The sequence below is a fragment of the Podarcis gaigeae genome (assembly GCF_964106915.1).
Source record: "Podarcis gaigeae genome assembly, chromosome: 2".
Lineage (NCBI taxonomy): Eukaryota > Metazoa > Chordata > Lepidosauria > Squamata > Lacertidae > Podarcis > Podarcis gaigeae.
The window spans coordinates 127063663-127091025 of NC_139679.1; the positions used below are offsets into that span (position 1 = coordinate 127063663).

At 55.2% G+C, this 27363-nt stretch overlaps 2 protein-coding genes and 2 long non-coding RNA genes across 7 annotated transcripts in view; 2 read left to right on the top strand and 2 right to left on the bottom strand.

Annotated features, from left to right (window-relative positions):
• Positions 1-8199, top strand: part of LOC310838155 — an 86972-nt gene extending 78773 nt beyond the window's left edge. Inside the window, exon 3 of the long non-coding RNA XR_014560737.1 lies at positions 7919-8199. This is a non-coding gene — a long non-coding RNA (uncharacterized lncRNA). The remainder of the gene's footprint in view (positions 1-7918) is intronic.
• A 30-nt stretch (positions 8200-8229) lies between these two features.
• On the top strand, positions 8230-11142 carry LOC310838302. Its single transcript, XR_014560907.1, has 2 exons — positions 8230-10146; positions 10177-11142. It is a non-coding gene; the product is annotated as an uncharacterized lncRNA (long non-coding RNA).
• Positions 11143-13071: 1929 nt separating this feature from the next.
• On the bottom strand, positions 13072-16955 carry LOC310838002 (heme-binding protein 2-like). Its single transcript, XM_083725323.1, has 7 exons — positions 16820-16955; positions 16605-16692; positions 15946-16018; positions 15728-15851; positions 14887-15017; positions 14626-14789; positions 13072-13381 (listed from the first exon to the last, which is right to left on the bottom strand). Exons 2-7 carry the CDS (start codon positions 16676-16678, stop codon positions 13297-13299), a joined length of 651 nt encoding a protein of 216 aa, XP_083581449.1. The 5' UTR covers positions 16679-16692; positions 16820-16955; the 3' UTR covers positions 13072-13296.
• Positions 16956-18333: 1378 nt separating this feature from the next.
• On the bottom strand, positions 18334-25889 carry ZBTB22 (zinc finger and BTB domain containing 22). 4 transcript variants are annotated; one of them, XM_083724572.1, is made up of 3 exons: positions 25752-25874; positions 24404-25208; positions 18334-20746 (listed from the first exon to the last, which is right to left on the bottom strand). In XM_083724572.1, the coding sequence occupies exon 3, from the start codon at positions 20740-20742 to the stop codon at positions 19237-19239; it is 1506 nt and encodes a 501-aa protein (XP_083580698.1). In that variant the 5' UTR covers positions 20743-20746; positions 24404-25208; positions 25752-25874; the 3' UTR covers positions 18334-19236. The 4 variants fall into 4 exon arrangements, with proteins under 4 accessions (XP_083580698.1, XP_083580697.1, XP_083580699.1 ...); XM_083724571.1 differs by having other exon boundaries at positions 24404-25211; positions 25752-25852; XM_083724573.1 differs by lacking the exon at positions 24404-25208 and having other exon boundaries at positions 25752-25889.
• Between the last annotated feature and the right edge of the window lie 1474 nt (positions 25890-27363).

Here is a 27363-nt window from a genome sequence, read left to right on the forward strand (position 1 = left end):
CTCTTGAGAGTCCCATGGACTGCAAAAAGATCAAACCTCTCCATTCTGAAGGAAATGAGCCCTGAGTGCTCACTGGAAGGACAGATCGTGAAGCTGAGGCTCCCAGACTTTGGCTACCTCATGAGAAGAGAAGACTCCCTGGAAAAGGCCCTGATGTTGGGAAAGATGGAGGGCACAAGGAGAAGGGGACGACAGAGGATGAGATGTTTGGACAGTGTTCTCGAAGCTACCAGCATGAGGGAGGCAGTGGAAGACAGGAATGCCTGGTGTGCTCTGGTCCAGGGGGTCACGAAGAGTCGGACACGACTAAACGACTAAACAAAGTAAAAGGAAATGAGTGACCTATCTAACTGTTCCTCTTGCATCCTGATTTCATTATAAGGAGGGGATCTGGTGGTTCCCAGTATAGCCATCTGCCGAGCGATCTGTGCTTGCTTACATTTAAAGAGTTTGCGGGCCTCCACAAAGGCATTTAGGTAGTAAAGCTGTTGGGGTTTTTCATCAGCTGAGTAGGATCTAAGTGCTTGCATCTTCGTAACGTTAAAAGAACCTTGAGGTGGCCATTGAGACCCTGCCTCTAGGTGATGGTTAAAAGCCACCCATTAAAAGTTACAAAGGTCTCTCAATTTGGACTTGGAAGGACCCTTTCGCCCCTTTAAACTTTTCCAGTTGGAGATGACAAACTGGAGAGCCCGGTCTTATTCAACATCTTTATCAACGACTTGGATGATGGACTCAAGGGCATCCTGATCAAATTTGCAGATGACACCTGTCAGGACTGCCGCTAGGTCCCAGCTCACAGAGGACCAACGCCCAGTGGATGTTATATACAAAAGTCTTTATTAAAGTTTAGTTTCCATTTCCAAGCTCTGGGCGCGCAGACCCACGTCTCGACGCTAGACCGGCTAAGTCCCCTCTGACTCACTGCTCCACCCACACCAGTTTAAGATTCTAGCCCGGCTCCACCTCCTACGCTGTTCTTTCCTTCGCTGGGTCCTTCTGCCCTCTGGGGTTCCCTCCTTCCTGGACTCCTCTGACGCTGAGCCTCCTGAGTCTTGCCCCTCCCTGCGGCGGGCTTTAGGACCTGGCTCCCTTTCCGGGCTTCCCGCTGTGCCGCGCTCCTGTACATTTGAACTTGGCGCGCGCGCCCAGCCGGTGACTTTCCTTCTGACTGTTTCCCCGCTTCCTGATGTGGGCGTTGCCAAACCTGACTCCTCTCCTCCCTCTGGTGGTGAGGACACTGGTCCCGACTCCTGGGACTCCTCCTCCCCACTGCGCTCTGGTGGAGAAGCTGGTCCTGATTTCCAACTGCTGCTCAGGGACTCCCCGCTAGCCCCTTCCTCCTGGGGCTTCCCCCCTGGAGCCCCCCTCGCTCTGGCCACCGGCGCTCCCTTCTGTGAGTCCTCCGATTCGCTAGAGAGGCTTGTGGAATAACTCTGGCCACTGTCACTGCCTGCGCCCCCCTCGTACTCCTCCTCACTCTCCATTTGCTCCCCCTCCTGTGTCTCTCCTTCTGAACCCCTGACATCCATCCCCCCCTCGAAGCCCCCCCTTCCCCCCTCCCCCTCTTCAGGTGCGGGTTCCGGGCGCTCTAGAGTTGTCGGGGTGAGTTCAGGATACACTTCGTCCCCCGAGGCGTGCAGCCATCGTGATAAGTCCGGAAAGTCCTCCATGGGCTCGTCGACTGCGATTCCCTCCACTTCCATCTCCTGGGCGGTGTGTTCGAAATCTGAGGCCGCCCCCAAATCACTCACAACCCCTTCTCCCCCTGTCGCCTGAGGTGACACCACTTCCCAGGGTCCCTCCGGCATGTCTCTGCGCCATCCCACTTCGGGTTGGTCCTCCCACCAATAAGATCCCCCCGTGCCAAAACCTGAGAGCGAGCCCTCTGGGGAGCTGCCTCCCGGAGCCGAGTCCTCCGCTGACGAGAAACCCCGGAAAGTGCTGGCCGAGAGTGTGGGTGTGAACAGACAATCATCGAAAAAGCCCGCCGGCATAGGCTTGTGCGGGAAAAGTGTATGGAATTCTTCCTTGAGCAACTGCTCCTCCAATGCGTAATCCGGCACCCACCTGTTGGCGCTGGCCAGGGTGTCCTCTGTGGCGAGAAGATATTCAATCCCGTCCTCCCCCCACCTTGAGTCTAAAATCTCTGTGGCTTCGTTGAGTGGCCCCCTTCTCGGCGACCCCCCCTTTTTGGGCGCTTCCCTGAGCGGGTCTGGCGCTGTCCCTGGTGCCTGAAACCTGTGGGGCTCTTTGTAGGGTGTGAGCACTGATCTATGAAAGACCGGGTGCATTCTGGACCCCTCCGGGAGTGTTAACCAGAAGGCCACTGGGTTGATCTGCGCCTCTACTTGGTAAGGCCCTAGCTGCTTGTGCCCGGGCTTCTTCTTGGCCAACGATCTGGCCGGAACTGCCTGGGCTGCTAACCAGACCCAGTCTCCTACCCGGATGTCTTCCCCAACCCTCCTGTGTCGGTCTGCCTGCACTTTGTAAGCCTGTTTCGCCATCTCTAACTGCCTCCTGAGCTGCTCGTGGATCTCCTGCAACTCCGCTGCCACGGCCTCTGCTCCCTGCGGCTCCCCCTCCCTCACTTTCTCTAAACCCGGGAAGGTTCTGGGATGCCGCCCATTGTTGGCGAAAAACGGTGTCACCCCCGTGGACACGTGTTTCGTGTTGTTGTAGGCAAACTCGGCTAGCGGTAGGTAGTCCACCCAGGTCGAGGGCTGCTGGTTCGCGTAGCATCTCAGGTACTGCTGCATGATGGCGCTGACTCTCTCCGCCTGTCCGTTAGTCTGCGGGTGTCGCACCGACACCAGGCTGACCTTGACGTTCAGGAAACCCATCAGCTTTTGCCAGAAGTTGGATATGAACTGGCGCCCCCTGTCAGACAGGATGGACCGTGGTAGGCCGTGCACCTTGAACACGTGGTCTATAAACAGCTTGGCGGTCTGCTCGGCTGTGGCCACCTTCGCGCAAGGAATGAAGTGGGCCATCTTGGTGAACAAGTCTACTACCACGAGTACTGCCGTCTTGCCTCTCGAGGTGGGCAGATCCGTGACAAAGTCCAGGGCCACCCTCTCCCACGGTTCGAACGGTGTCTGTAGCGGTTCCAACAGGCCCGCCGGCGGCTGGTGTACTGGTTTGGCCCTTTGGCAGGTGTCGCACCTCTTGACGTATTCCGCGACATCCCCCCTCATCTTGGGCCACCAAAAGTCTCTGGCTACCAGGTCCACCGTCTTCTTGCCGAAGTGTCCCGCGCTGGGCGCGTCGTGCAGCTGTTGCAGGACCCTCGCGCGGAGGTTGTCTCCCGGCACGTAGAGGGCTCCTTTGCGGATGAGCAGGCCGTCGCGTATTTGGAAGTCGTCGTCCCTCGCCGTGCCGCTACGCACCTCCTCCATCTTGGCTCACGCGAAGGAGTCCGTCTGCAGCGCGCGACGCACCGCGTCCAGGTCCACCGTGGCTGACGCGCATGCCCACGCCTTTGGTGCGAAAATATGCTTGGCCGCCGCCGGCGCCTCTTCTTCGAGATACTGCGGTTTCCTGGACAGCGCATCCGCCATGATGTTGTTGTTTCCAGGGATGTATTCTATTCTGAAGTCGAAATCTGCAAAGAACTCCGCCCAGCGGATGTGTCTCTGGTTCAGGAACCTCGCCGTGCGCCAGTACTCCAAGTTCTTATGGTCCGTACGGACCTGCACCGTGTGTTTGGCCCCGACGAGGAAATGCCGCCACGCCTTGAAGGCTGCATGTATGGCCAGTAACTCCCTGTCCCAGATGGTGTAGTTCTGCTCCGACTTGCTGAGTTTCCTGGAGTAGAAAGCGCACGGCCTCCAGTCCCCCTGGTGGTCTTGCTGCAACAGGACGGCCCCCACGGCCCTGTCTGACGCGTCCGTCTCCACTCTCATGGGCCTGCTGGGGTTCACGTGTAGCAGGTGTTCCTCGGACGCGAAGAGGTGCTTGAGCTTCTGAAAGGACTGCTCTGCCTGCTCCGTCCAGATGAACTTCTTCTTCTTGGAACTGAGGGTGTCAGTGATGGCCGCTGTCTGCATGGCGAAACCTTTGATGAACTTGCGATAAAAGTTGGCAAAGCCGACAAACCTCTGGACTTCCTTTCGATTGCGTGGGCTCTTCCAGTCCAGCACTGCCCGTACCTTGGTACTGTCCATGGCGAGTCCCTTGTCGGACAGTTTGTAGCCCAGGAAGTCCACCTCCGTCTTGTCGAACTGGCACTTCTCCAGCTTGGCGTAAAGCCGGTGCTCCCGCAGCCGCTGCAGTACTTCCCTGACATCTCTCTCGTGAGCCTCCGGCGACTCCGAGAAGATGAGGATGTCGTCCAGGAAGCAGACGCACTTCTTGTAGAGAAGACCCGCCAAGACATGATGCATGAATGCTTGAAAACAGTGGGAGCCATTTTGTAATCCAAAAGGCATAACTCTATATTCATAGGTGCCCAGCGGCGTAAACATGGCCGTCTTCCACTCGTCACCCTCCCTCACTCGTATGAGATTGTACGCTCCGCGTAGATCCAACTTGGTAAAGATGCGCCCCTTCCGCACCGTCGCCAGCAGGTCATCGATCTTGGGCATGGGGAAGGCTGTGGGCTTGGTTTTTGAATTCAAAATTCTGAAATCAACTACAAGCCTCCTTTGGGGCGTGTCCCACTTCTTCACAAAAAACACGGGACTGCCCCCCACTGCTTTGGATTCTCGGATGAACCCCCGCTTCAAGTTGTGATCTATGAACTCCCTGAGTTCCTGCAGTTCATCCTCAGACATGGAATACAGTTTCCCAGTCGGCAGCGTCGCCCCCGGCAGGAGGTCAATCTTGCAGTCGTAGGGTCTGTGGGGAGGCAGCTTGTCCGCTTCCTTCTCGCAGAAGACCTCCAAAAACTCTTTGTACTTGTTGGGTACCGCTTGCAACATGCCTAAGTGCAGCTGTGGTCCGTCTTCGTGCCCCTCATCTTCTTGGTTAGCGAGGATGCAGTGTTCTGCGCAGTAGGAGGAGCAGAAGGTCAGTTGACGCTGGTACCATGCCAATGCCGGGCTGTGCTTGTCCAGCCAACTCATGCCCAACACAATGGGCGTGTCTGACAGGCGGGTGACGTTGAAGCTGATGACTTCGCGGTGATTACCAATGCGCATCACCATTGGCGGCGTCTGCTGCAGCACTTGCCCTCCCAGTAGCTCCCTGCCGTCCACCGTGACGACGTTCAGAGGTACCGTCGCTGGCAGAAGGGCTATGCCATGTTGCTGGATGAAGTCCATGCCTATAAAATCTGCATTGCTCCCAGAGTCAATCGTAATGGGGATTTCCACAGTGAGCCCATTGGGAAGTTGAAGGGATGCGGTGAGCTGCACTACTGGTTTGGGTGGGAGGGGGTCTGTGGGCTGTAACATTACTGGGGATTGCTTCACTGACTTGTCTGGCTGGCCCCCAGTGACTCCATTTCCAGCCAGACAGTGGAGTTTTCCTGCTGTGATTCACTCTGCTTAACTGCTTCTGTTACTGTCGCTGCGGCTGCAGTGTGCTTGTGAAACCGCTGGGGACACTCTTTCGCCATGTGCTGAGCACTGTCGCAGATGTAGCACTTCCTGGTCCCTCTAGGAGGCTTCATTTTGACTGCTCCCGGCGTTAGGGCTCTGGCTGTGGACTGAGCCTTAGCACCACCTATCTCCATCGGCTCCTCTCCTCCCAGCGGAGGCATGGATCGAGCGCGCGCCGCTTCCTTGGGAAAGGGGGGTGGTGCTTTCGTTGGCGTGCGGCCCCAATGCCTTCCTCTTTGTCCCAAGAGCGTCCTTCCAGCCTAACCCCAATGGTGAGTGCCCTCTCCACAATGTCCTTGGTGGTTTGGGGTCTCTCCCCCCTTGCAATTTCGTCTTTCACAGCTCCGTTCAGCCCCTCCCAGAACAGATCTCTGACGGCAGACGATTCTCTCTCCCAGCCCAATACGTTCACCAATGCGAAAAAACGTGAATGATATTGCCTTACAGTGGCTCTACCTTGTCTTAGTCCGTGAATCTGTTTCCTAGCGATATCCACATCAATCTCAGACAAAAAACACGCATCCATCACTTTAAGGAAGGCACCCGCATTTTGGAGGGCTGGATCCTTATCTCTCCAGAGATTGCGCAGCCACGTTTTCGCCTCTCCCCGTAAATGCGAAACAATAAATCCCACTCTTTCTTCCTCATTTTTAAAGTCCTTGTCAAGCAGCTGCAGTGCATATAGTACATCTGCTCTGAAGTTAGGATACTCCTGCAGGTCCCCATTGAAGTGAGACACAAGGCTCCCTCCTCTGTTCCCCAGCCCAATCCCTTCTGGTCTGGTGGCCGGTAGCCTCTGTGTAGTTAGCACTTCTAACCTGGTTCGCAGATCCTGGCAGGTAACAGCTGCTTCCTGCTCCTTCTTTCTGGACGCCGCAATTTCTGCAGTCAGCTGCGTCACTGCGTTTTGCAGACTCGCTATCTTCTCTTCGGTAGTCATTTCCCTGGTTTTCGTTAGCTCGCGAAGCACCAATCTTCACCCCTCGCTGCTTTCCCACACTCCACGAGGTTGTAAAATTGGTGGAAAATAGGAGAGGGGACTTACTGTCAGGACTGCCGCTAGGTCCCAGCTCACAGAGGACCAACGCCCAGTGGATGCTATATACAAAAGTCTTTATTAAAGTTTAGTTTCCATTTCCAAGCTCTGGGCGCGCAGACCCACATCTCGACGCTAGACCGGCTAAGTCCCCTCTGACTCACTGCTCCACCCACACCAGTTTAAGATTCTAGCCCGGCTCCACCTCCTACGCTGTTCTTTCCTTCGCTGGGTCCTTCTGCCCTCTGGGGTTCCCTCCTTCCTGGACTCCTCTGACGCTGAGCCTCCTGAGTCTTGCCCCTCCCTCCGGCGGGCTTTAGGACCTGGCTCCCTTTCCGGGCTTCCCGCTGTGCCGCGCTCCTGTACATTTGAACTTGGCGCGCGCGCCCAGCCGGTGACTTTCCTTCTGACCGTTTCCCCGCTTCCTGATGTGGGCGTTGCCAAACCTGACTCCTCTCCTCCCTCTGGTGGTGAGGACACTGGTCCCGACTCCTGGGACTCCCCCTCCCCACTGCGCTCTGGTGGAGAAGCTGGTCCTGATTTCCAACTGCTGCTCAGGGACTCCCCGCTAGCCCCTTCCTCCTGGGGCTTCCCCCCTGGAGCCCCCCTCGCTCTGGCCACCGGCGCTCCCTTCTGTGAGTCCTCCGATTCGCTAGAGAGGCTTGTGGAATAACTCTGGCCACTGTCACTGCCTGCGCCCCCCTCGTACTCCTCCTCCTCAATCTCCATTTGCTCCCCCTCCTGTGTCTCTCCTTCTGAACCCCTGACAACACCAAACTGGGAGGGGTGGCTAACACCCCAGAGGAGAGGATCACACTTCAAGGCGACCTTGACAGATTGGAGAACTGGGCCAAAACAAACAAGATGAATTTTAACAGGGAGAAATGTAAAGTATTGCACTTGGGCAAAAAAAATAAAAAATGAGAGGCACAAATACAAGATGGGTGACACCTGGCTTGAGAGCAGTACATGTGAAAAGGATCTAGGAGTCTTGGTTGACCGCAAACTTGACATGAGCCAACAGTGTGACGCGGCAGCTAAAAAAGCCAATGCAATTCTGGGCTGCATCAATAGGAGTATAGCATCTAGATCAAGGGAAGTCATAGTGCCACTGTATTCTGCTCTGGTCAGACCTCACCTGGAGTACTGTGTCCAGTTCTGGGCACCACAGTTCAAGAAGGACACTGACAAACTGGAACGTGTCCAGAGGAGGGCAACCAAAATGGTCAAAGGCCTGGAAACGATGCCTTATGAGGAACGGCTAAGGGAGCTGGGCATGTTTAGCCTGGGGAAGAGGAGGTTAAGGGGTGAATTGATAGCCATGTTCAATATATAAAAGGATGTCACATAGAGGAGGGAGAAAGGTTGTTTTCTGCTGCTCCAGAGAAGCGGACACGGAGCAATGGTTCCAAACTACAAGAAAGAAGATTCCACCTAAACATTAGGAAGAACTTCCTGACAGTAAGAGCTGTTCAACAGTGGAATTTGCTGCCAAGGAGTGTGGTGGAGTCTCCGTCTTTGGAGGTCTTTAAGCAGAGGCTTGACAACCATATGTCAGGAGTGCTCTGATGGTGTTTCCTGCTTGGCAGGGGGTTGGACTCGATGACCCTTGGGGTCTCTTCCAACTCTATGATTCTATGATTCTATCAGAGTCTTCTCTAGGGCAAAGAGGCTTCATGGAAGGCTTGTTGCCAGGAGGAGTGCAGCTATGGTGCTTGCAGGGTTGAGCTCCCATTTCCCTTTTATACCGGGGTGGGGGGTGGGTTGCTCAATAACAAGCTATACAAGGAGATAGACAAACAGATACAAGAGAGGGACAAAGGCGGGGGGGGAGAGAAAAAGAATTTCTTAACAGTATTCAGTCTAACACTCAGGTGCCCCTCGCAGTCCTTTCTGGGCAAACTCCGACGGATCGGACCAGAGAAATCTAAAGGCAATCCCTGCCTACAACTAAAACCACAGGCAACTGGCCTGCAAACCACGGGTCTCCTGACCCAGAAACCATGGATCCGGAATTCACTCAGTGCTGCTCACAAAACTATTCCATGGGGCTCTTTCTCTCTCCTCCTGCTCTTCCCTCGCCTGCTCAACACAACCTTCTGCCTCTCCCAGCGACTCCTTTCCAACAACTCCCACCTTGTGACCCACACATTCCCCTCCGTCTCTTTTTCTGGGTCTTCAATGCCAAGGCGCTGCAGAAGCTTCTTTGGAGTGGATGCATCTGGTTCCCAATAAATCACGCAGAGGCAAAGTTCATTGGCAAATAAAGAACTTTCTACTGCAGGTTTTTCTGCTGTCTTACTGAAAAAAACTTCAGGACACTTTGCAGACATAGTATTTTCCAGTTTCTGCCCTCAAGACTTTAGCCATGACATTTTGTCTCACTGCCAGGAAAGCATCTCTAGCTCCCTAGTTTCTGTGGCAACACGTTTTGGGATGTGGTTCTTTGCAGGCCCATTTGTATTTCTTTCCACTTAGAGACTTCATCCTTTTCTTGTGGGTAACCTCCAGTCTAGGAACCTTTTTAAAAATTTCTCCTATATATACATGACTGGATTTTAAAAATAAATAAATCTGAAAGTGATTTATACTGAGACTGAAACACTATAATTATTGATAGAAACAACTCTTTAAAACTTTCAAAAAATGAATCAGAAACAAATTTTAAAACATAAAATTTTCTTACCGTGAAGTTGAGTGTACAAATATGGGGGGAGGGATATTCCGAAGCAGAGCCCATCTTTTTCAAGGGATCCTTATTAAACGTGGGAATCCCATCCCTACAGCTCCCATAAACACCACAGAGAAGGTGGCCGGAGCCAGAAAGGCGAAAGCCTTGGCCTCGAACGCAGAACTCAGAGACGCTTCCCCCCCATGGAGACCTGGGACCCCTTCTCCTTCGGAAGGGACTTCCGAGGAGGAAGTCAGGGCGGATCAGTCCCTGGAACCTGAGGGGCGATTCCAAGACTCATCTGGAAAGCGCCATTTAATGTTCCTTTCCCCATTTGGAGCTCCATTTGGGGTTCCTCCTTCTGCACCCCAAGGTTCCTCCAAGGCCTTGGGGAAGGAAAGTGAGGCAGGCTCTGCTTGCTCCCCAGGGCCCTTCGGGGGGGGTGTCTTCCTCTGGGCGTGGCACCCCCTGGAAGCCTTGGAAGAAAGGCAGGAGACCCTCAGCAGAGAACAGCCAAGTCTGGTTCTTCTCCGCAATGGCTTCCACTGGAGAGCCAATGTGGTGTAGTGGTTAAGAGGGGTGGACTCATAATCTGGGGAACCGGGTTCGCGTCTCCGCCCCTCCACATGCAGCTGCTGGGTGACCTTGGGCCAATCACACTTCTCTGAAGTCTCTCAGCCCCACTCACCTCACAGAGTGTTTGTTGTGGGGGAGGAAGGGAAAGGAGAATGTGAGCCGCTTTGAGACCCCTCAAGGTAGTGAGGCAGCCCTGTTTAGGGAAGCTTTTAATGTTTCATAGGTTATTGTATTTTGGTGTTCTGTTGGAAGCTGCCCAGAGTGGCTGGGGAAACCCAGCCAGATGGGCGGGGTATAAATAAATTGTTGTTGTTGTTGTTGTTGTTGTTGTTGTTGTTGTTGTTGTAAAGCGGGAGGACTCCCCTGCTCTGGGCCTGGGGGCCCCAGTCCTGCCACTCACCCCCTGGCCTGGGACGGGGCCTGATGGCCAGATGCTGCCGCTGGTCAGAGGGCTCTGGTTTGTTTGTTTGTTTGTTTAAGTTGCTGTTATTTTTTACCTATGTCATTTTAAACTGTGATATTAATGCTGTATTCTTAGTTTTAGATTTTGATTTATGTGGAAATTGTTTCCCATTTGGTTGTGTATGTTTTTATGTGGTTTCTTTATTGTTTATAACTTTTGTAATTACAGTGGTACCTCAGGTTAATTTGTTCTGGAGGTCTGTACTTAACCTGAAACTGTTCTTAACCTGAAGCACCACTTTAGCTAATGGGGCCTCCTGCTGCCGCCGCGCCGCCGGAGCACAATTTCTGTTCTCATTCTGAAGCAAAGTTCTTAACCTGAAGCACTATTTCTGTGTTAGCGGAGTCTGTAACCTGAAGCGTATGTAACCCGAGGTACCACTGTATGTAAATCTTGTTATGCTGTGAGCTGCCTTGAGCATTGTTTTTTTTAACTGTGGAAAGGTGGCATACAAATAAAAAATGATGATGATATCAAATCCAAAGTCTTCTTCCTCTTCTGAGGGCTTCCTCTCTTTCTTGTCTGCGCTGGACTGGGAGGAGCCCAGTTCGGCCAGTTCCCCAGAGGCCCACAGGGATCCGGAGTGAGAGTAGTTCTTCTGTTCAACTGCTGCCTGAGGGGGAGGAACAGACGTCTGAGCCCGTTTGGGGGGCAAGTGAGGGCCGTCCAGAAAGGGCTCCTGGGACCCCGAGGGGCCAGCAGGGGAGTCTCCAGCCTGGCCTTTCCCCTGTTCCTGCAGGTGGAGCCCTTCTCCTAGCGCTGACTCTTGGGGTGACCAAGGAAGCTGCTCCGGGGGTCAAACTCCTCTGAAGGAACCCTCCACCTCAGAGGGAATAAAGCCCTTATTACTATTCTTCTTCTTCTCCTTGGGCCTCCGAGACAGAGAGGGGCTTTCCCTCCTGGCCCCCTTTGCCGGGAGGAGAGACCCCGAGAGCGTGGGACCCCCGAGGCCCACAGGGGAGCCATGGTATCTCTCGGAGCAGCTGGGGCCTCTGGAAAAAAACAAAATGGCGTTCCCGCCTTTTTCAGAAAAGGGCGGGAAATGCCATCTCCTGGCCCTGCCGCCTCCATGCGCTCCTCCTGGGCCTGCCTGGCCATGGGGGGGGGGGTGGAGGTTATCCAGCACCCCCAAATAATGGGGGGAGAGGAAGAGGAAGGATGAAGGAGAAGCTGGGAGGGGGAGCAGCCATGAGGGAAACTCAGGCGGGAAACTCCCTCAGGAAACCGGGCGAAGGAGAGGAGGAGCCCAGGGGAATCTGAAAGGGGATTGGCCAGCTGCCCAATGCAGAGGCTTCTGATTGGTCCAGCCCGGCTCTGGGGTGGGAAATGGGTCTCCTGCCTCCATGTGGTTCTGGGAGCCCAGTAAAAACTGGTTTTCTGCCAGGAAACGCAGGGAAAGGATGGCAGGGGTCCCTATGGCTTTGAAGCAGCTGCGTCTGTAACAGGGACAAGCCAAGCTCAGCGCCACCTCCAACCCCCTCCCCACTTTAAAACCACAATTTTGAAAATAAATACCTATCAAATACGAAGAAATCAGCACTTCCACCTGCTCAGCATCTGCTTTTTCCCTTGGTTTTCAGGGAGGGCTTTTCTTAGCCCCTCACCCCCCAATTCAAAATAAGGGGCAGGCCAGCTGGAGACCCTTCCCCCCCAACCCTCTTATCGTTATTTAATGGCATCCCAGTTATATGTATTCCCCTTTCCCCAAAAGTTGCTCCAGGAAGTTCTCCTCAGCCTTTGAGCCACGTTGAGCCTGGAGTGTCCTGGGGAACCTTCTGCCACTGGAGAATCAGACTCAGGCGCCTTCTCCTGGCAGCCCATTCAGAAGACACCCCCACAAGGGATGTCTTCTCCCCTTGAGATAGTTTTCAACTTTTTGTGGTGTTACTATGTTGGTTTTTCTTTTGCTGTAAACCACTGCGGTATATTTTTCAGATGCCACTTCTATCACTGTTAACAATCCATCTTTTGAGGCATTTTAGACTGAGAGACAGGGACTGACTGGCCCCATGTCCCCCCGAGCTTCTCTCTCTCGCTTCCCAGGTCCCGCTCTGCAGAACAGAACCCATAATCCCAGGATCTCCGAAATGAATTGATAAATGCACAGGACTGTCCACTGCAGATTGAACTGTTCCAAGGATATATAGGTGAAACTCAAAAAATTAGAATATCGTGGAAAAGTTCATTTATTTCAGTAATTCAACTTTAAAGGTGAAACTAGTATATGAGATTGAGTCATGACATGCAAAGCGAGATCTGCTTCTACTTCTCAGAGGTCCAATCTTGCTTGATTTGCAATCCTTGTTTTGCTGATTTCCTTGAATAGAATATCTCAGAAAATTAGAATATTCTGAGATTGTTAATTGGGGGTTTTCATCAGCTGTACGCCATGGTCATTGCAATGATAACAAACCAAGGCTTGACATATCTCGCTCTGCATGTCACGAGTCAATCTCATATATTAGTTTCACCTTTCAAGTTGGATTACGGAAATCAAGGAACTTTTCCACGATATTCTAATTTTTCGAGTTTCACCTGTATGTTTCCAACATCCAAAATGGAAAGCAAGGGCAGGGCAGGGCAGCGTTGGGATCGGGACAGAGCCGGCCCATCCGACCTGCGAGATCCCGGCTCAGGTCAACGTTGGCAAGAGGGGAGCTTCCTGCCCTGCCGCAGGGGGTCAGACTTGGGGGTCCCACCCCACTCTACAAAGGGATCTTTCCAAGGGGAAACTCTTTCAGCTCATCCTCACTGGTTCGCATGAACAAAAACCTCTGCCAAGTTTCCTTTGCTAATGCAATTTATTTCCTTCACGGGTGATTCCTGCGTGATATGTCTTATTTTCGCAGAGAGGTGCAGAAGGACCCCCCCTCTCTCAGCCTCCGCCAGCATCTTGGGGGGGGGGGGAGTGAACGTCTCCTCAACGGTCGGGACGGGGGGGTGGCAGCCAGTTCATGTGGAGCATGAAGAGATACCTCGGGCTCTGCTCGATGGGGGTCGCAAATAATTATTCCTGGAGCACGGGGCTGCAGCTGAGCTCTCCCTCCGCCACTCGCCAGACTTCGTTGCGCCTGTTGAAAATCTCCATGGGGCTGTGGGGGAGGGAGGCAGAAAGAGGGGTAGGTGAGCTCCAGGAAGACGGGGGTCCGGACCCCTTCCCTCGTGCAACAAGGAGACCCAGCCCCCCCTCATCCCAGTAGGAAGTCATTGAGTCCACCTCACAAGGACCCTGTCAGGGAGGCAGTGCTGGGTGTCAGCAGTACCACCCACCGAGCCCAATGGCCCCCGGAGGGTTTGAACCCTGGTCTCCTGGGAGACCGCTCTAACCACTAGGCAGCCCCCCTGTGGTGAAGGTCCTGTGTGAGTGCCTGGAGGCGGTTGGAGGTTGGATGGCGGCTAACAGATTGAGGTTGAATCCTGAGAAGACGGAAGTACTATTTTGGGGGGACAGGGGGCGGGCAGGTGTGGGGGACTCCCTGGTCCTGAATGGGGTAACTTTGCCCCTGAAGGACCAGGTGCGCAGCCTGGGAGTCATTCTGGACTCACAGCTGTCCATGGAGGCGCAGGTCCATTCTGTGTCCAGGGCAGCTCCACCTGGTACGCAGGATGAGACCCTACCTGCCCGCAGACTGTCTCTCCAGAGTGGTGCATGCTCTGGTTATCTCCCGCTTGGACTACTGCAATGCACTCTACGTGGGGCTGCCTTTGAAGGTGACCCGGAAACTGCGATTAATCCAGAATGCGGCTGCCAGACTGGTGACTGGGAGCGGCTGCCAGGACCACATAACACCGATCTTGAAAGACCTATATTGGCTCCCAGTACGTTTCGGAGCACAATTCAAAGTGTTGGTGCTGACCTTTAAAGCCCTAAACAGCCTCGGACCAGTAGACCTGAAGGATCATCTCCACCCCCATCGTTCAGCCCGGACGCTGAGGTCCAGCGCCGAGGGCCTTCTGGCGGTTCCCTCCCTGTGAGAAGTGAGGTTAGAGGCAGTGGGCCTTCTTGGTAGTGGCGCCCGCCCTGTGGAACGCCCTCCCAGCAGATGTCAAGCAAATAGGCAAGTATCTTATCTTTAAAAGACACCTGAAGGCAGCCCTGTTGAGGGAAGTTTTTAATATGTAATGCTGTACGGTTTTTAACACTGATTGGGAGCCGCCCAGAGTGGCTGGGGAAGCTCAGCCAGATGGGCGGGGTATAAATAATAACATTATTATTGTTGTTGTTGTTGTTGTTGTTGTTGTTATTGGACCTGATGCTGGACTGAGACCCCTCTCTCCCCGCTATCTTGAGGCTGCGAGTTCCGCAGGTCAGCCCCCGCAGCCCCTCCCTTCTCACCTGTTGTAGCCAGCGGTGTAGTGCTGGCCGGCCTGCAGGAGGTGCCCGCGGGCGCTCAGCTGCCCGTCCAGGTAGCGCAGCTGCGCCAAGCGGTTGGTGTCCGTAATCCAGCCGCCGAAGACGCGCGCAAAGACGCGCAGCTCCGGGAAGCGCTCAATGAAGACCTGGCGCCGAGGAGGGAGGAGGAAAAGCGCAGCTCAGTCTGGAGAGCAGCCGCCACGGCGGGGGGGGGGCGGGGCGACCCCTGGGCCCCCCTCTTACCGTCTCCTCGGTGGGGGCGGGCGGGTCCCCCCGAAAGGCCTCCGGCAGCATGAAGTAGATCTCGAACTCGCGGCTCTCCGGGTCGTCCCGGACTCGGGTCAGCACCGGGCCGGTCATGGGGATGTGGGCCCCTTTTTGGAGGGGGAAAGGGGGGAGAGTCACAGAGGGAGGGGTTGCCCTGAACAAGCACGCGCCCCCTCCCTCCACCACAATCCCGGGTCCCCCACCAGGGCGGGAGGCGGCGTCCCCTTTCCTGCCTGTGCTGCTTTGGGGGGGGGGGCTTCCACATCTGCCCACTTGAACCCCCCCCCCCAATTGCGCAGGCGTTTCATTCATTGCACGGGACACTCCCTCATCTGTCATCGGGGGAAAGAGGCTGCAAAAGCAGGGAAGTCTACTTGGCCTGGGGGGGCAAGCAGCCGGGGAGGGGGGCTCTCCTGGCTCGGAAGCCCCCCATCCCCCCCACTCCAACGGCTCCTGCTTTATGAGCTGGATTTGGGGGGGGGGGGAGGTGTCTTGAAGGAGCCATTTCTTCGCCTCTTGTCCATCCCAGCCTCTCCTTGGGATCCAGGAGCCCGGATGGATGGAGGCCCTATATTGGGGGAGGGGGAGAGCCAAGGTAACCCCCCCCCCGCGGCCATCCCTTTGGCTCCTCCGCGACCCCCAAGCCCCATTGACAGAGCTCAGCCTCCGGCGCAGGGAAGAGGTTTAACTTCCAGGCGCCCCAAGTCTTCCCCGGTTTTTGCCTAATGGAGCCTCCCGTCTCCGTGGCAGTCTATCTGGGAGCCCACCAGGCAGTCCCGCAGCCCGGCCTTCTGCACACGCCCCGAGGCTCCCTTACCCGCCGCGTTCTTCCCTTGGATGTAGCGGAAGAGCCGCCAGAAGCCGTGGATCAGGGCCGGGAGGTAAGGCGAGCCGTCGCTGACGCGGGTGCCCACCCAGACGGAGGGCGGGTAGAGCCGAGCCTGGCAAGGGGGCAGGGGGAGATGGGGGTCAAGATGCAGCCGGGGGTCCCTCCCCCCGACTGAGCAAGGGGGTGGGGGCGGGGGGGGCGCTCACCTCGTAGCCGGAGCCGTTGCAGACGAGCGTGTAGGAGAAGCACTCGCGGCCCTTCTTGCAGGGAGACACTTCCCTGGAAAAGGGGGGGGGGGTGAATGGGGGGTGACCAGACATGGCTGGATGGCCATCTGCCGGGGATGCTGGAGCTGAGATCCCTGCCCTGAACGGGGGTGGGCTAGATGACCCCTGGGACCCCCTCCCAACTCTGCCATTCTCTGACCCGAGGAGTCGGGACTGGAATCCAGGTCCCCAAGTGGATGACAGCGCCCCCTGGCGGGGCAAATGACTCTTGAGGTCAGGGGTCAGCAAACTTTTTCAGCAGGGGACCGGTCCACTGTCCCTCACACCTTGTCGGGGGCCGGACTATATTTAGAAGGGAAAAAATGAAGGCATTCCTATGCCCCACAAATAACCCAGAGATGCATTTTAAATAAAAGGACCTTCTACTCATGTCAAAACAAGCCAATTCCCGGGCTGGATTGAGAAGGCGATTGGGCCGGATCCGGCCCCCGGGGCCTTAGTTTGCCTATGCATGCTTTAGAAAGCTGGTCTCATGAAGCGGGTTAGCTGCCTTGCAGGGGGCTGGACTAGATGATCCAGGGGAGTCCCTTTCAAGGATTCTGGGGGGCAATACGCCAATCCCCCCCCATCTAGCTTACCTCTCTTCACAGGCGCCAAACCCCACCAGGAGGAGCAGCGGCAGCAGCAGAGGGGCAGCTTTGGTGTGCAGCATTGCTGGGATGGGGGCTAGAGAGGGAGAGACCCCCCAATGGGTTAGGAGACCCAGCGACAGAGGCGCAGACCCAGAACCCCTTCCTCCCTAAGCAGAGCACCCCCCGCCCGGCCTTCCCTGTCCCCCTGAACCCCGACCCACCTTCCCTCGATCTGTGGGGTTTCCAGGCGACAAAGATTCAGGCAGGCTCCTCTCTCTCCTGTTGAAGCTGCTCCCATCACATCCACCCTGAATTTAAGGCATTTTGTGGTCCCGCCCCGGTTATGAAACTCCCCTCCTCCTCCCCCCCCCCCCAGGATCCCCTGGCGCAATCCCAGGAATGCAGCCTTGTGTAACGGGAGAGTTTTGTAAGCTGGAAAAACAGCAACATGCTGGGGCCTGGCCTGCGCTGGGTTGGCAGAGGTTGGGATGCTTTGGCCCAGCGGAGCCCCTATCCAGGATCACCTAAATTCGGATGTCTGTGCTCTGGTGATCTCCTCTAGGTTGGATTACTGCAATGTGTTACATATGGGGCTGCTTCTGGAGACAGTTCGGAAACTTCAGCCGGCGCAGAATTGGGCAGGTTGCATCTGACACTGATTCTGGTCCAACTGCATTGGCCGCCCATTAGTTTCCGGGCCCAATTCAAAATTCGAAAGCCTTAAAGGCCTCAGGACTGCAACACCTCAGGGACTGCCTCCCCCAATATAATTTCAAAATCTGGACACAGTTGTGGAGCTATTTTTGCCAAAGGAGTTGATCTCACTCTTTTTTTTTGCAGAATCTCCCCCCTTCCAAAATGAAGTTTTGGAGCTCTTTTTAAGGAAATCCACCCAAATTGATGTGGGTTGCCATAAATCTGGTTTTTCCTGGACATTTAAGCCATTTCCACCCAGACACGTTTCCCAATGATCGAATCCCAGCTCCGTCCAGGAAATTCCAGACATACGGCATACCAACCCCCATATGAAGTGGCCTGGAGGCTGTGACCATCCTCTCTCTCGTCCATGAGAGGTCCAGAGGGCGGCAACTGGAGAGCAGGGCCCTCTCTGCAACAGCCCCCCCCCCACTTCTGAGATGCTCCCCCCAGGGAGGTCCGCCTGGCGCCTTCCTTGTGCCCCTATTCCTCTTCAACCAGGCCTCTGAATGATTAACAGTTTATATCCTGCCCAATGTCTTTGTTGGAGGGGCAGCTATTGTTTTGTTTCATTCTTGTTTTTATTATGTGTTTTGTGTTTTCATCTTGTATCTTTATGCTCTGAACCGCCCTGAGAGGTACGGATGAAGGGTGGTATACAAATTTAATAAATAAGCAAAACAAGTCAAGAATCTCTATGCAGTTGTGTTATTCTTTAGCTGAGAGTCCTGCCTACATAGAATGGAAGAATTGGGGGGGGGGGGGGGCTCTACGGGGGTCGTCTAGTCCAACCTGTTGTGATGCAGGAATCGTTTGCCAAACGTTTGGCTCCAACCCACAACCCTGAGATTAAGAATCTCTACCTCTACCAAGTGAACAGCGGGTTGGGCTAGAGGACCTTTGGGGGTCCCTCTTCCAGCTGTACAATTCTAGGGTTCTCTGAACACCAGCCTCTTGGTGGAGGTTCCCAAATGGCAGTAGGTTTTGGGGGGCTGGGAAGTTGGTGTAGAAATATACAAACCGTGGTCGGGGCCACAAAAGAGATCAATAAATATTTATAGAGAAGGTTCAGTTTCTTTGTTTTTTCTTAAAAAAAAAGAGAGAGACTCAAACGAAGTTAAGTTACAAAAATCTCAAAGGTGAATGGAGGCAGAGAGAGAACAAGATGCGGAACTGGGGGGGGGGCAGATAAACAGCATTAACTCTGGGAAGGGCAATGCAGGGGAAAGTGTTCTGCACCCCACGTTCTCCCTAGAGGGGGGCAGAAAGAGGCCTCCCCCACCCCGCAATTATGACAAAGGTCCTGGTCTTCCCCCTTTCCCTGGGGGGACAATTTGAATTTCACAGACACACACACACACAAAGACATGTTGGTTGGTGGCGCTCAGCTCAGAGTTGCCTCCTTTCCTGACCGCTGGCTGCTCCTCTGCTTGGTTTCTGGCGGTGGGGGGGGGGGTGTCCTTGCTCAGCTGGGGACGTGAGCCCCCTCCCCCAAAGCACCTGCTCTCCTGAGCCACGGACACCCCCTGCTCTTGAGACCCACAGGAGAGACACAAGGGGGTGGGGAGAGGAAAGGTGCTGACTGCTACATGACCCCCCCAACTGAGACATGGAAGGTGAGGGGGGTATTTAGTGTTCAGCCCCACACGGGGTCCCTTCCAACACTACCACTCTATGGTTCCCTCCTTACAAGGGGACATGGGAAACATCGACTGACAATGGAGAAGGGGGGGGCTGTTTACAAGGAGCAGCAGGGGGTCCTGAACCTTCCTGGGGGAGACGGCGGCTGCAGAGAACCTGCTCCGGACGAGGTGGGGGGTCAGTCCAGTGGTGCTGTCCTGCCCAGCCCCTAAAACTCAGTCTGAGGAGGGGGACTTGTGCCCAAGCTTGTCTGGGTGGGGGTCCCCAGCGCAGGCCGGCTTGGGCTGCCCCCTGCCCCCCCTCACATCTTACTGCTCCCCGCAAAGCCCAGTTCGCTGCGGGGGGACCTCCCGTTGCTCCACTCGGCCTCGGCCCCCATCCGGGAGGGCGACGCCGTCTCCTTCTTGGCGGCTGCCGGGCCGCCCCCCGCGGGGCCGCTGGCCCCCCCTCCGAGGCGGTGCCTCCTCTCGCAGTGGCCCTTGTGGCGCATGAAGCTGTCTCGCCACATGAACTTCTTGGCGCAGACGTCGCACTCGTAGGGCTTGAGGCCCGTGTGGGTCTTCATGTGCTCGGTCAGGTGGTGCTTCATCTTGAACTTCTTGTTGCAGACGGGGCAGTCAAAGGGGCGCAGGTTGAGGTGCATGTTGACGTGCCGGTCGCGCATGCTCTTGTGCGAGAAGGCCTTGCCACAGTGGCACATGAAGATCTTGTTGCCGTCGCCCGAGCCGGCCGCCAGCTGCACTGCCCCGTGCTCCACCGGGGCCTGCGGCGGGAAGACCACGATCTGGTTGCCCTGCATGTCCATGGGCAGGAGGGCACCGCGTGGCGCAAAGGGGGCGGCCTCCTCCAGGCCCTCGTAGGCCGAGGGGAAGTCCTCCGAGGACTCACAGAAGTTCACCTGCTCCTCCAGCTTGCCCCCCGAGCCGCCCCCGCCGGGCTCCGTCAGGGTGCGGACGTCGCTGATGCTGAGCGCCGCCTCGGGCGCCGGCCCGGCCACCTCCACGGGGTCCTCGTCCTCCTCGCAGGTCAGCACCAGGTCCTCCTGGGAGCGCTCCTTCTTGACGAAGACCCACTGCTTCTGGGGCATGATGCTGGGCCGCACGTAGGCCGGGCGCCGGCCCTCGCTGCTGTCGCTGACGTCGTCGTCCGTCTCCAGGACGAACTTGCTGCCGCCAGCGAAGGGGTCCGGGCCGCGCGGGGGCCCCTTTTCGGCCTGGAAGATGACCTCCTCGTCGTGGTCGTCGCGCTCTCCCGCCAGCGCCCCCCGCAGCGGGTGGAACTTGCCGTGTTCGGGGCCCTCGCCCGAGTCGCGGGGGCTGAAGTAGTTGCTGCTGCTGGGCGACTGGTTGTCGCTGGTGCGGCTGGAGTGAGCGCGGAAGGAGGAGGACGAGGAGGAGGAGGAAGGCCCCAGGAAGGCCCCCCGGCGCTCCTTCAGCAGCTCAGTGCACTTGTCCACGATGTGCCACATCTGCAGGACGCTGCCCACCGTCAGGTAGTTGACGATCTCGTCCGAGGCCATGCTCAGCTTGCCCGTGTAGGCTGAGCCCAGCACCGTCTCGAAGGCCACGGGGTCCATGACGCTGGGCAGCACGATGGACGTCATGTTCTTCAGGAGCACCTGGTCGTGGAAGTAGGGCGAGGAGGCAGCCAGCACGGCCCGGTGGGCCCGGAAGACGCGGCCCTGGACGTGGATGGCGATGTCGCACAGCTTGCCCTCCACCCGCTGCTGGTTGAGGTTCTCCAGCAGGGCACTGGTGACCTCGGGGAAGTCCACATGGACCACGGGGAGGCCGGAAGAGGCCTCCATGGCGCTGGGGAGCGGAAAAAAGGAGACGGGAAGGGAACTTGGGTTAGAAGGCTCCGAAAAGGAAGGCAGCTCAACTGATGGCTCAGAGGAGGAACCAAGAGAGCCCCCTAATGTTTAAGGCCTCAAAAGCAGGTTGGGGGGATACAAATTAATGGAAAAGGAGAGGGCTGTGAATGGCTGCTAGCCAGGACGGCTCTTCTCCGCCTCCACAGTTGGTGGCAGTGTTAGAAATTTGCCAGCTATGTCTTGCGACTGGCATGGGTTCCAGATCTCTGGGTGCCACGTTAGCAAGGGACTTCTCCCTCTGGCTGGCCCCCCAGCTTTCTGAAGCAGCCAGCAGAAGAGCTTATTTCGTTGCATTTATGACAGCATATTATCCAGTTAATCCCTACAACGACCCTGTGCGGCAGGCAAAGAGGCTGCAACCGACTCCAAGGTCCTCCGGGGAGTCTGAGTGGGGATCCGAACCCTGATCTCCTGAGTCCGACACTCTCAGCACCCCCCCCCCTGCTTTCCTAAAACTCTTCTGCTATGGGGCAGCTCTATGAATTAAGTAGGTAAAATAAATACGAGGAAAGCCAAATGTTACCTAGAAAAGGATCTGAAATATTTTCCTGTGAGACTGATTTCAACCGGCAGGGAGTTCCAAAAGGTAGTTGATGCCACTCTAAAAGATTGAGTATTCTGTGGGGTGAGGCGATCACAGAATCGTAGCGTTGGAAGGGACCCCCAAGCATCATCCATTCCAACCCCCTGCAAATCAGGATCTCGTAGGTAAACTGGTCCCAAACTGCACAGATCTCCGAGGAGCAAAGACGTCCTAGGTAGGCCTCACTCCCGTCAGCAATTGCACTGCAGCATCCTCCCCAAATGCAGCTTCCGGATCCGGTGTGAGGGAAGCCCCACAGAAAGAGCCTGGCATGAATGGAGCACATTTACTCAGAAGTAAGCCCCTCCCCCGGTCCATGGCGCTTGTTTCCACTTGCACGTGCAATTGTGATATAACATTATTTTATGTAAGTGCAGCGGAACCAGAGCTGCTTGACTTTTATAACTCCCTGGGCCGGCAGGAGGCTGCTCAGACTCTTGGCACGAGAGCCGGTGATTCATTTCGCTGGCAAGAGAGACACTCTCGGCTCTGAGGCCACCCGGAGCTCTTCGTTTTCCCCAGCCGCTACATCTATTCTATTCAGATAAAACCACCAAAGGGGGTGGGAACTTTGAACCCGCTTCTCAAAATATCCGTGACAGGCCTGTGGAACTTCCTGCCTATTGACATTGCTGGGGTCTTTCCTTGGCCTCCTTAGAAAACAGTTATTTAAGCAAGCCCGGTGTTATATACTGAGTTGAATAGGATCCAAAATGCAGCAGTCTGATTGGTCCTAGAACAATGCAGCAGTATGATTGGTCCACAGGAGCCACCCAATCTAGCTCCAGGGGGAAGTGAATCTGCGACCTGATTGGCCTACAGGAGAATCCCGGAAAGCCAATCCGTGGGGCCCATTGTGTGTGTAAATAATGTATATAAGGCAGACATTCTGGGGGAACTTCCATTCCTTCTCACCACTATGAGCTGAATAAAGAGCATGAAGTCCACTCTCGACTCCGAGTATATTTCACCCATCCACACAACTTTCATTTCTTCTTAGCTGCTGTCCATTTCAAATACCTGTCTTTAACCCAGCAATTCCAGTATCTAGTTTTATATGTCAGGGGCACAGATGCTTCAGCTGCGATTCCTGCATTGCAGGGCGCTGGACCACACGACCCCTTGGGGTCTCTTCCAACCTTACAATACAGTTCTAGATTTTTCTAAGCCGCTTATAACGGGGTGCTGCTGCTGCTGCTTTTTAAACAAGCAATTGGGATGTACATTTCATTAATTAACTAAAAAAGGGGTCTGAGTCCCGGGTAACACGACTGCCAACCCACTCCCAGTGGGGTCAGGTCAGTGTTTTGATCCTTTTACAGAGTTTTCTGTGTACTGCGGTATATGATGAATTGTGACTTGCTGTTCTTTTTATTGATTATATTTTGGTGATAATTTTATTGTGCATTATTACATTCTAATGGGTTACTGATTCTTAGTTTATTTGCTATAGGTAAAGTTATGTTTTGAGAGGACCTTTTTTTGCACTGGATCCAAGGCTTGCGACCTTTGCTGTATGTTTTGCCGTTTCTGCCACTGGCAAACCGCCTTGTACAGAAGAATATGGAACGGCAGCGTACAAATTAAAAAGGAAATGGAATGAAAACGGTTCTGCGGAGATGGGGCGTTGCGAACAGAGAATCAGAGGATGACAGGCTTCGAGGGGGTGCTGTGCCGATGCTTCTGGGGGGGCAGGAGGGGGGCAGTCGAGATGCCGCCCAAATCTCAGTGTTGGAGGGCAGGAGAGGGAGGGGGCTGACCACCTTTGGGGGCAAAAGCCTTTGGGTTTGGTCTCCGTTCCTTGTCCCAGGCCTCTCACCCACCAGAAATGACCGGTAGCAGATCTGCTGAGTCCTGAATGCCAGATCAGTCCACAATGAAACCTTGTTCATTCACGATCCGATTGTGGGTGAGCAGGCTGCTCTGGCTTGGGGGAGTCACCTGCGTGGGCCTGGCCTTACCCAGCTGTGCCCACCTGTGTTTCTGGCGCCAGGGGGCTGAAATGAGGGTGTTGCCCACCCCCTCCTTGACCAGCGAGCCTCTTGACCTTGCGATGGGCTTGGAGGGCCTGGCCTGATGCTGACCAGAGACGGGGGGGGTGTCTGCTGCTCCACCGCCCCCCTGGCAGCACCCCTGATCTGGCTGGCCGAGGCAGAACCTGAGGGATTGTTGGGGGACCCCAGAACGATAATCCTGGGTGACTTCAGTAACCAAGCGGAGAGCACCTCGAGGCTTCATGGGTCTCTCTCAGGTGGTCCAACACACCAGGAAAGGCACTCACTGGATGGGATATTTGCCCCAAATGCCACAAGGGACGGATGAAGATGAGGGGAGGGCAAGGCACCCCTTGTCATGGGCGCTGGCATCCGATACCACTGGCCATGGTCTCCTCTGGGCAACTGGGGGGACGGCTCTGTCATGCACTGATCCAGAGAGCAGCACGGCGGCTGCGCTCTGGGAACTAGATCATCTCCAGTCTATTTAACATCTACATGAAGCCGCTGGCAGCAGGCCCCGATCCGGTGGAACCAGGGCCCTGCGGGACTTGACCTCTTTCCTCAGGGCTGCAAGACGGAGCTGCTCCACCTGGCCTTTGGCCACAGCCTGACCCCCTCTCTCCTTCGGTAATCCTCACAGAACTCTAGCCCAATAGTTGCCATGAATTTGATTTTGAATTGATTTTAGAATGAATTTTAACTAATTGATTGTGATTTTAGGTAAACTGTATTACTTTTATTGTTGTTAGCTGCTATGAGCCCAGCTTCAGCTGGGGAGGGTGGGATTTAAATAAAATTATTATTATTATTATTATTATTATTATTACCATCATCATCATCATCATCATCGAAGGGACCCCAGGGGTCATCTAGTCCACCCCCTGCAATGCAGGAATCACAACTAAAGCATCCATGACAGATGGACATTGAACCTCTGTTTAAAAACCTCCAAGGAAGGGGAGCCCACCATCTCTGGGGGGGGGGGGGGTCTGTTCCCCTGCCAAACAGCTCTTACTGTCTGAAAGGTTTTCCGCTGTGTTCAGTCACAATCTTCTTTCTCGTAACTTGAAGCCACGGGTTCGAGTCCTACCCTCCAGAGCAGGAGAAAACAAAGGAGCTCCATCTTCCGTGAGTCAGCCCTTGAGATCGTATCTCTCTGTCTCCTCTTCTCCAGGCTAAACATTCCCAGCTCCTTCAAGCGTTCCTCCTAAGGCTTGGTCTCCAGAGCCTTGGTCGCCCTCCTTTGCTCACGCTCCAGCTTCTCCCCATCCTTCTTAAACTGTGGTGCCCAGAATCAGACCCAGGATTCCAGGTGGGCTCTGACCAAGGCAGAAGAGAGAGGGACTCGGACTTCCCTTGATCTCGACACTGGACTTCTGCTGATGCAGCCTAGACGTTTCAGGAGGTCCGCCTGTACGCTGATGACCCTCAGCTCTGTTTCTCCATAGCTTCTGAGCGGGGAGAGGCCACTGCTTGGACGTAGTGGCGAAATGGATGAGGAAAACGAGCTGAGCTTGAATCCTGGCAAGGACTGGATCCTGTGGGCAAGGAGCTCCCTGGCTGGGCTGAGGGAGCAGCTTCACAGCTTGGGTGCCTCTGGATCCAGCCCTGTCCCTGTGACCAGATGGGCCTCTGCGCAACTGCAAGCGGTTTGGTGGCGGTGGCGACCATTCCTGGACCAGGGCTGGATTACCGCAAGGCGCTCTCCCTGGGGCTTCCCTTGCCGTTAGTGGAGGATGCTGCAGCACGATTGCTGACAGGAGGGTGGCCTGGCCAGGGCAGCACACTTGGGCTCAGGGTTTGCCCTGCTCACCAACGTGCTGCTGGGCAGAGTTCAAGATGTTACTCTTAGCAAAGAAAGCCCTGAGCAGCTTGGGATCAGTTTACCTGAGAGCCTGCCTGACCCACATGCCCCCTCCAAGTGACCTGTTTGTCCAGCGGAACTGGCACCTCTGCAGGAGCCCCAGAACACCCATTTCCTGCATTTTTATGCCAGGCTGCCTATTCCTGCCTCGCAGGGGGTGGGGCTGGATGACCCCCGGGGTCCCTTCCAACTTTTGGTGCGGCAGCAACTGCACTTTGGAACTCCCTGCCACTTGAGATTGATCAGCTGCCTGCGAAAAGCCTTCTTGCTCAGCCGAGCCTCATCGGACTGCGAGAAAGCCGAGCAGATCCGTCCCCCGCCTTGGGACCTGAACTCGGGCACCTTCCAAGCAGGGCTGCGCTCGCTTGCCTCGATGTCCCCCTTCCAGCTTTGGGCACAGCGACAAGCGGACCGAGGCCAACCTCCTGCGACTCCCGGACGCCCCCCGCCCCCGCCCTCTGCCCCGGCGCCCCTCCTCCGCCCGGCCCCCTCCGCTCACCCTCCGCGCTGGCTCGCCGCTGCCGCCGCCGCGGCCTCTTCCTCCGGCTCGGCTCGCAGGCGCAGCGCCGCCTCCCGCGTCGCCTTGAAGGCGCGCGCATTGGACGCCCGACGCAAAGCGCGCTCGCGGCGGCCGAGGGGAGGCGGGGCCGCGCATGCGCGCCACCGGCGGAGGCCAGGCGCAGGGCGGGGCCGCATTTGCATACGACTCGCCGGTGAAGCCCCTCGAAAACCCGGCGCCGGAGCCGAGGCGGGATCGGGGCTCCGCTGAGCCCTCTGGGACGGAAAAGGCAGGAGAGGATCGAGAGAAAGGGCCGAGGAATTTTGTGGGGGTCTCAATGACGGGTTCATACAGGTTCAGGTAGGTGGCTCTCTTGGTCTGACATAGTTGAAATAAATAATTTTTTTAAAAAATTCTGGTACCTGAAGAAGTGTGCATGCACACAAAAACTTATACCCAGAACAAACTTGGTTGGTCTCCAGGTTTCCCCAGATGAGGAGATCAGGCACTCCCATTTCATTAAAAACTATGGCAAGTTCTTAAAGAGATGGGAGTGCCAGATCCCCTCATCTGTCTCCTGGGAAATCTCTGTGTGGGACAAGAAGCTACAGTTAGAACTGGATATGGAACAACTGATTGGTTCAAAATTGGGAAAGGAGTACGACAAGGCTGCATTTTGTCTCCCTGCTTATTTAACTTATATGCAGAATTCATCATGCGAAAGGCTGGGCTGGATGAATCCCAAGACGGAATAAAGATTGCCAGAAGAAATATCAACAACCTCAGATATGCAGATGACACAACCTTGATGGCAGAAAGTGAGGAGGAATTAAAGAACCTTTTATTGAGGGTGAAAGAGGAGAGCGCAAAATATGGTCTGAAGCTCAACATCAAAAAAACGAAGATCATGGCCACTGGTCCCATCACCTCCTGGCAAATAGAAGGGGAAGAAATGGAGGCAGTGAGACAATTTACTTTCTTGGGCTCCATGATCACTGCAGATGGTGACAGCAGCCACGAAATTAAAAGACGCCTGCTTCTTGGGAGAAGGGCAATGACAGGCCTAGACAGCATCTTGAGAAGTAGAGACATCACCTTGCCAACAAAGGTCCGTATAGTTAAAGCCATGGTTTTCCCAGTAGTGATGTATGGAAGTGAGAGCTGGACCATAAAGAAGGCTGATCGCCAAAGAATTGATGCTTTTGAATTATGGTGCTGGAGGAGACTCGTGAGAGTCCCATGGACTGCAAGAAGATCAAACCTCTCCATTCTGAAGGAAATCAGCCCTGAGTGCTCACTGGAAGGACAGATCGTGAAGCTGAGGCTCCAAGACTTTGGCCACCTCATGAGAAGAGAAGACTCCCTGGAGAAGACCCTGATGTTGGGAAAGATGGAGGGCACAAGGGGAAGGGGGCGACAGAGGACGAGGTGGTGGGACAGTGTTTTCGAAGCTACCAGCATGCGTTTGACCAAACTGCGGGAGGCAGTGGAAGACAGGACGGCCTGGCGTGCTCTGGTCCAGGGGGTCACGAAGAGGCGGACATGACTAAACACCAACAACCAAAAGTGCTACTGGACAATTTTTTAAATAAAAATTATATATATATATTAA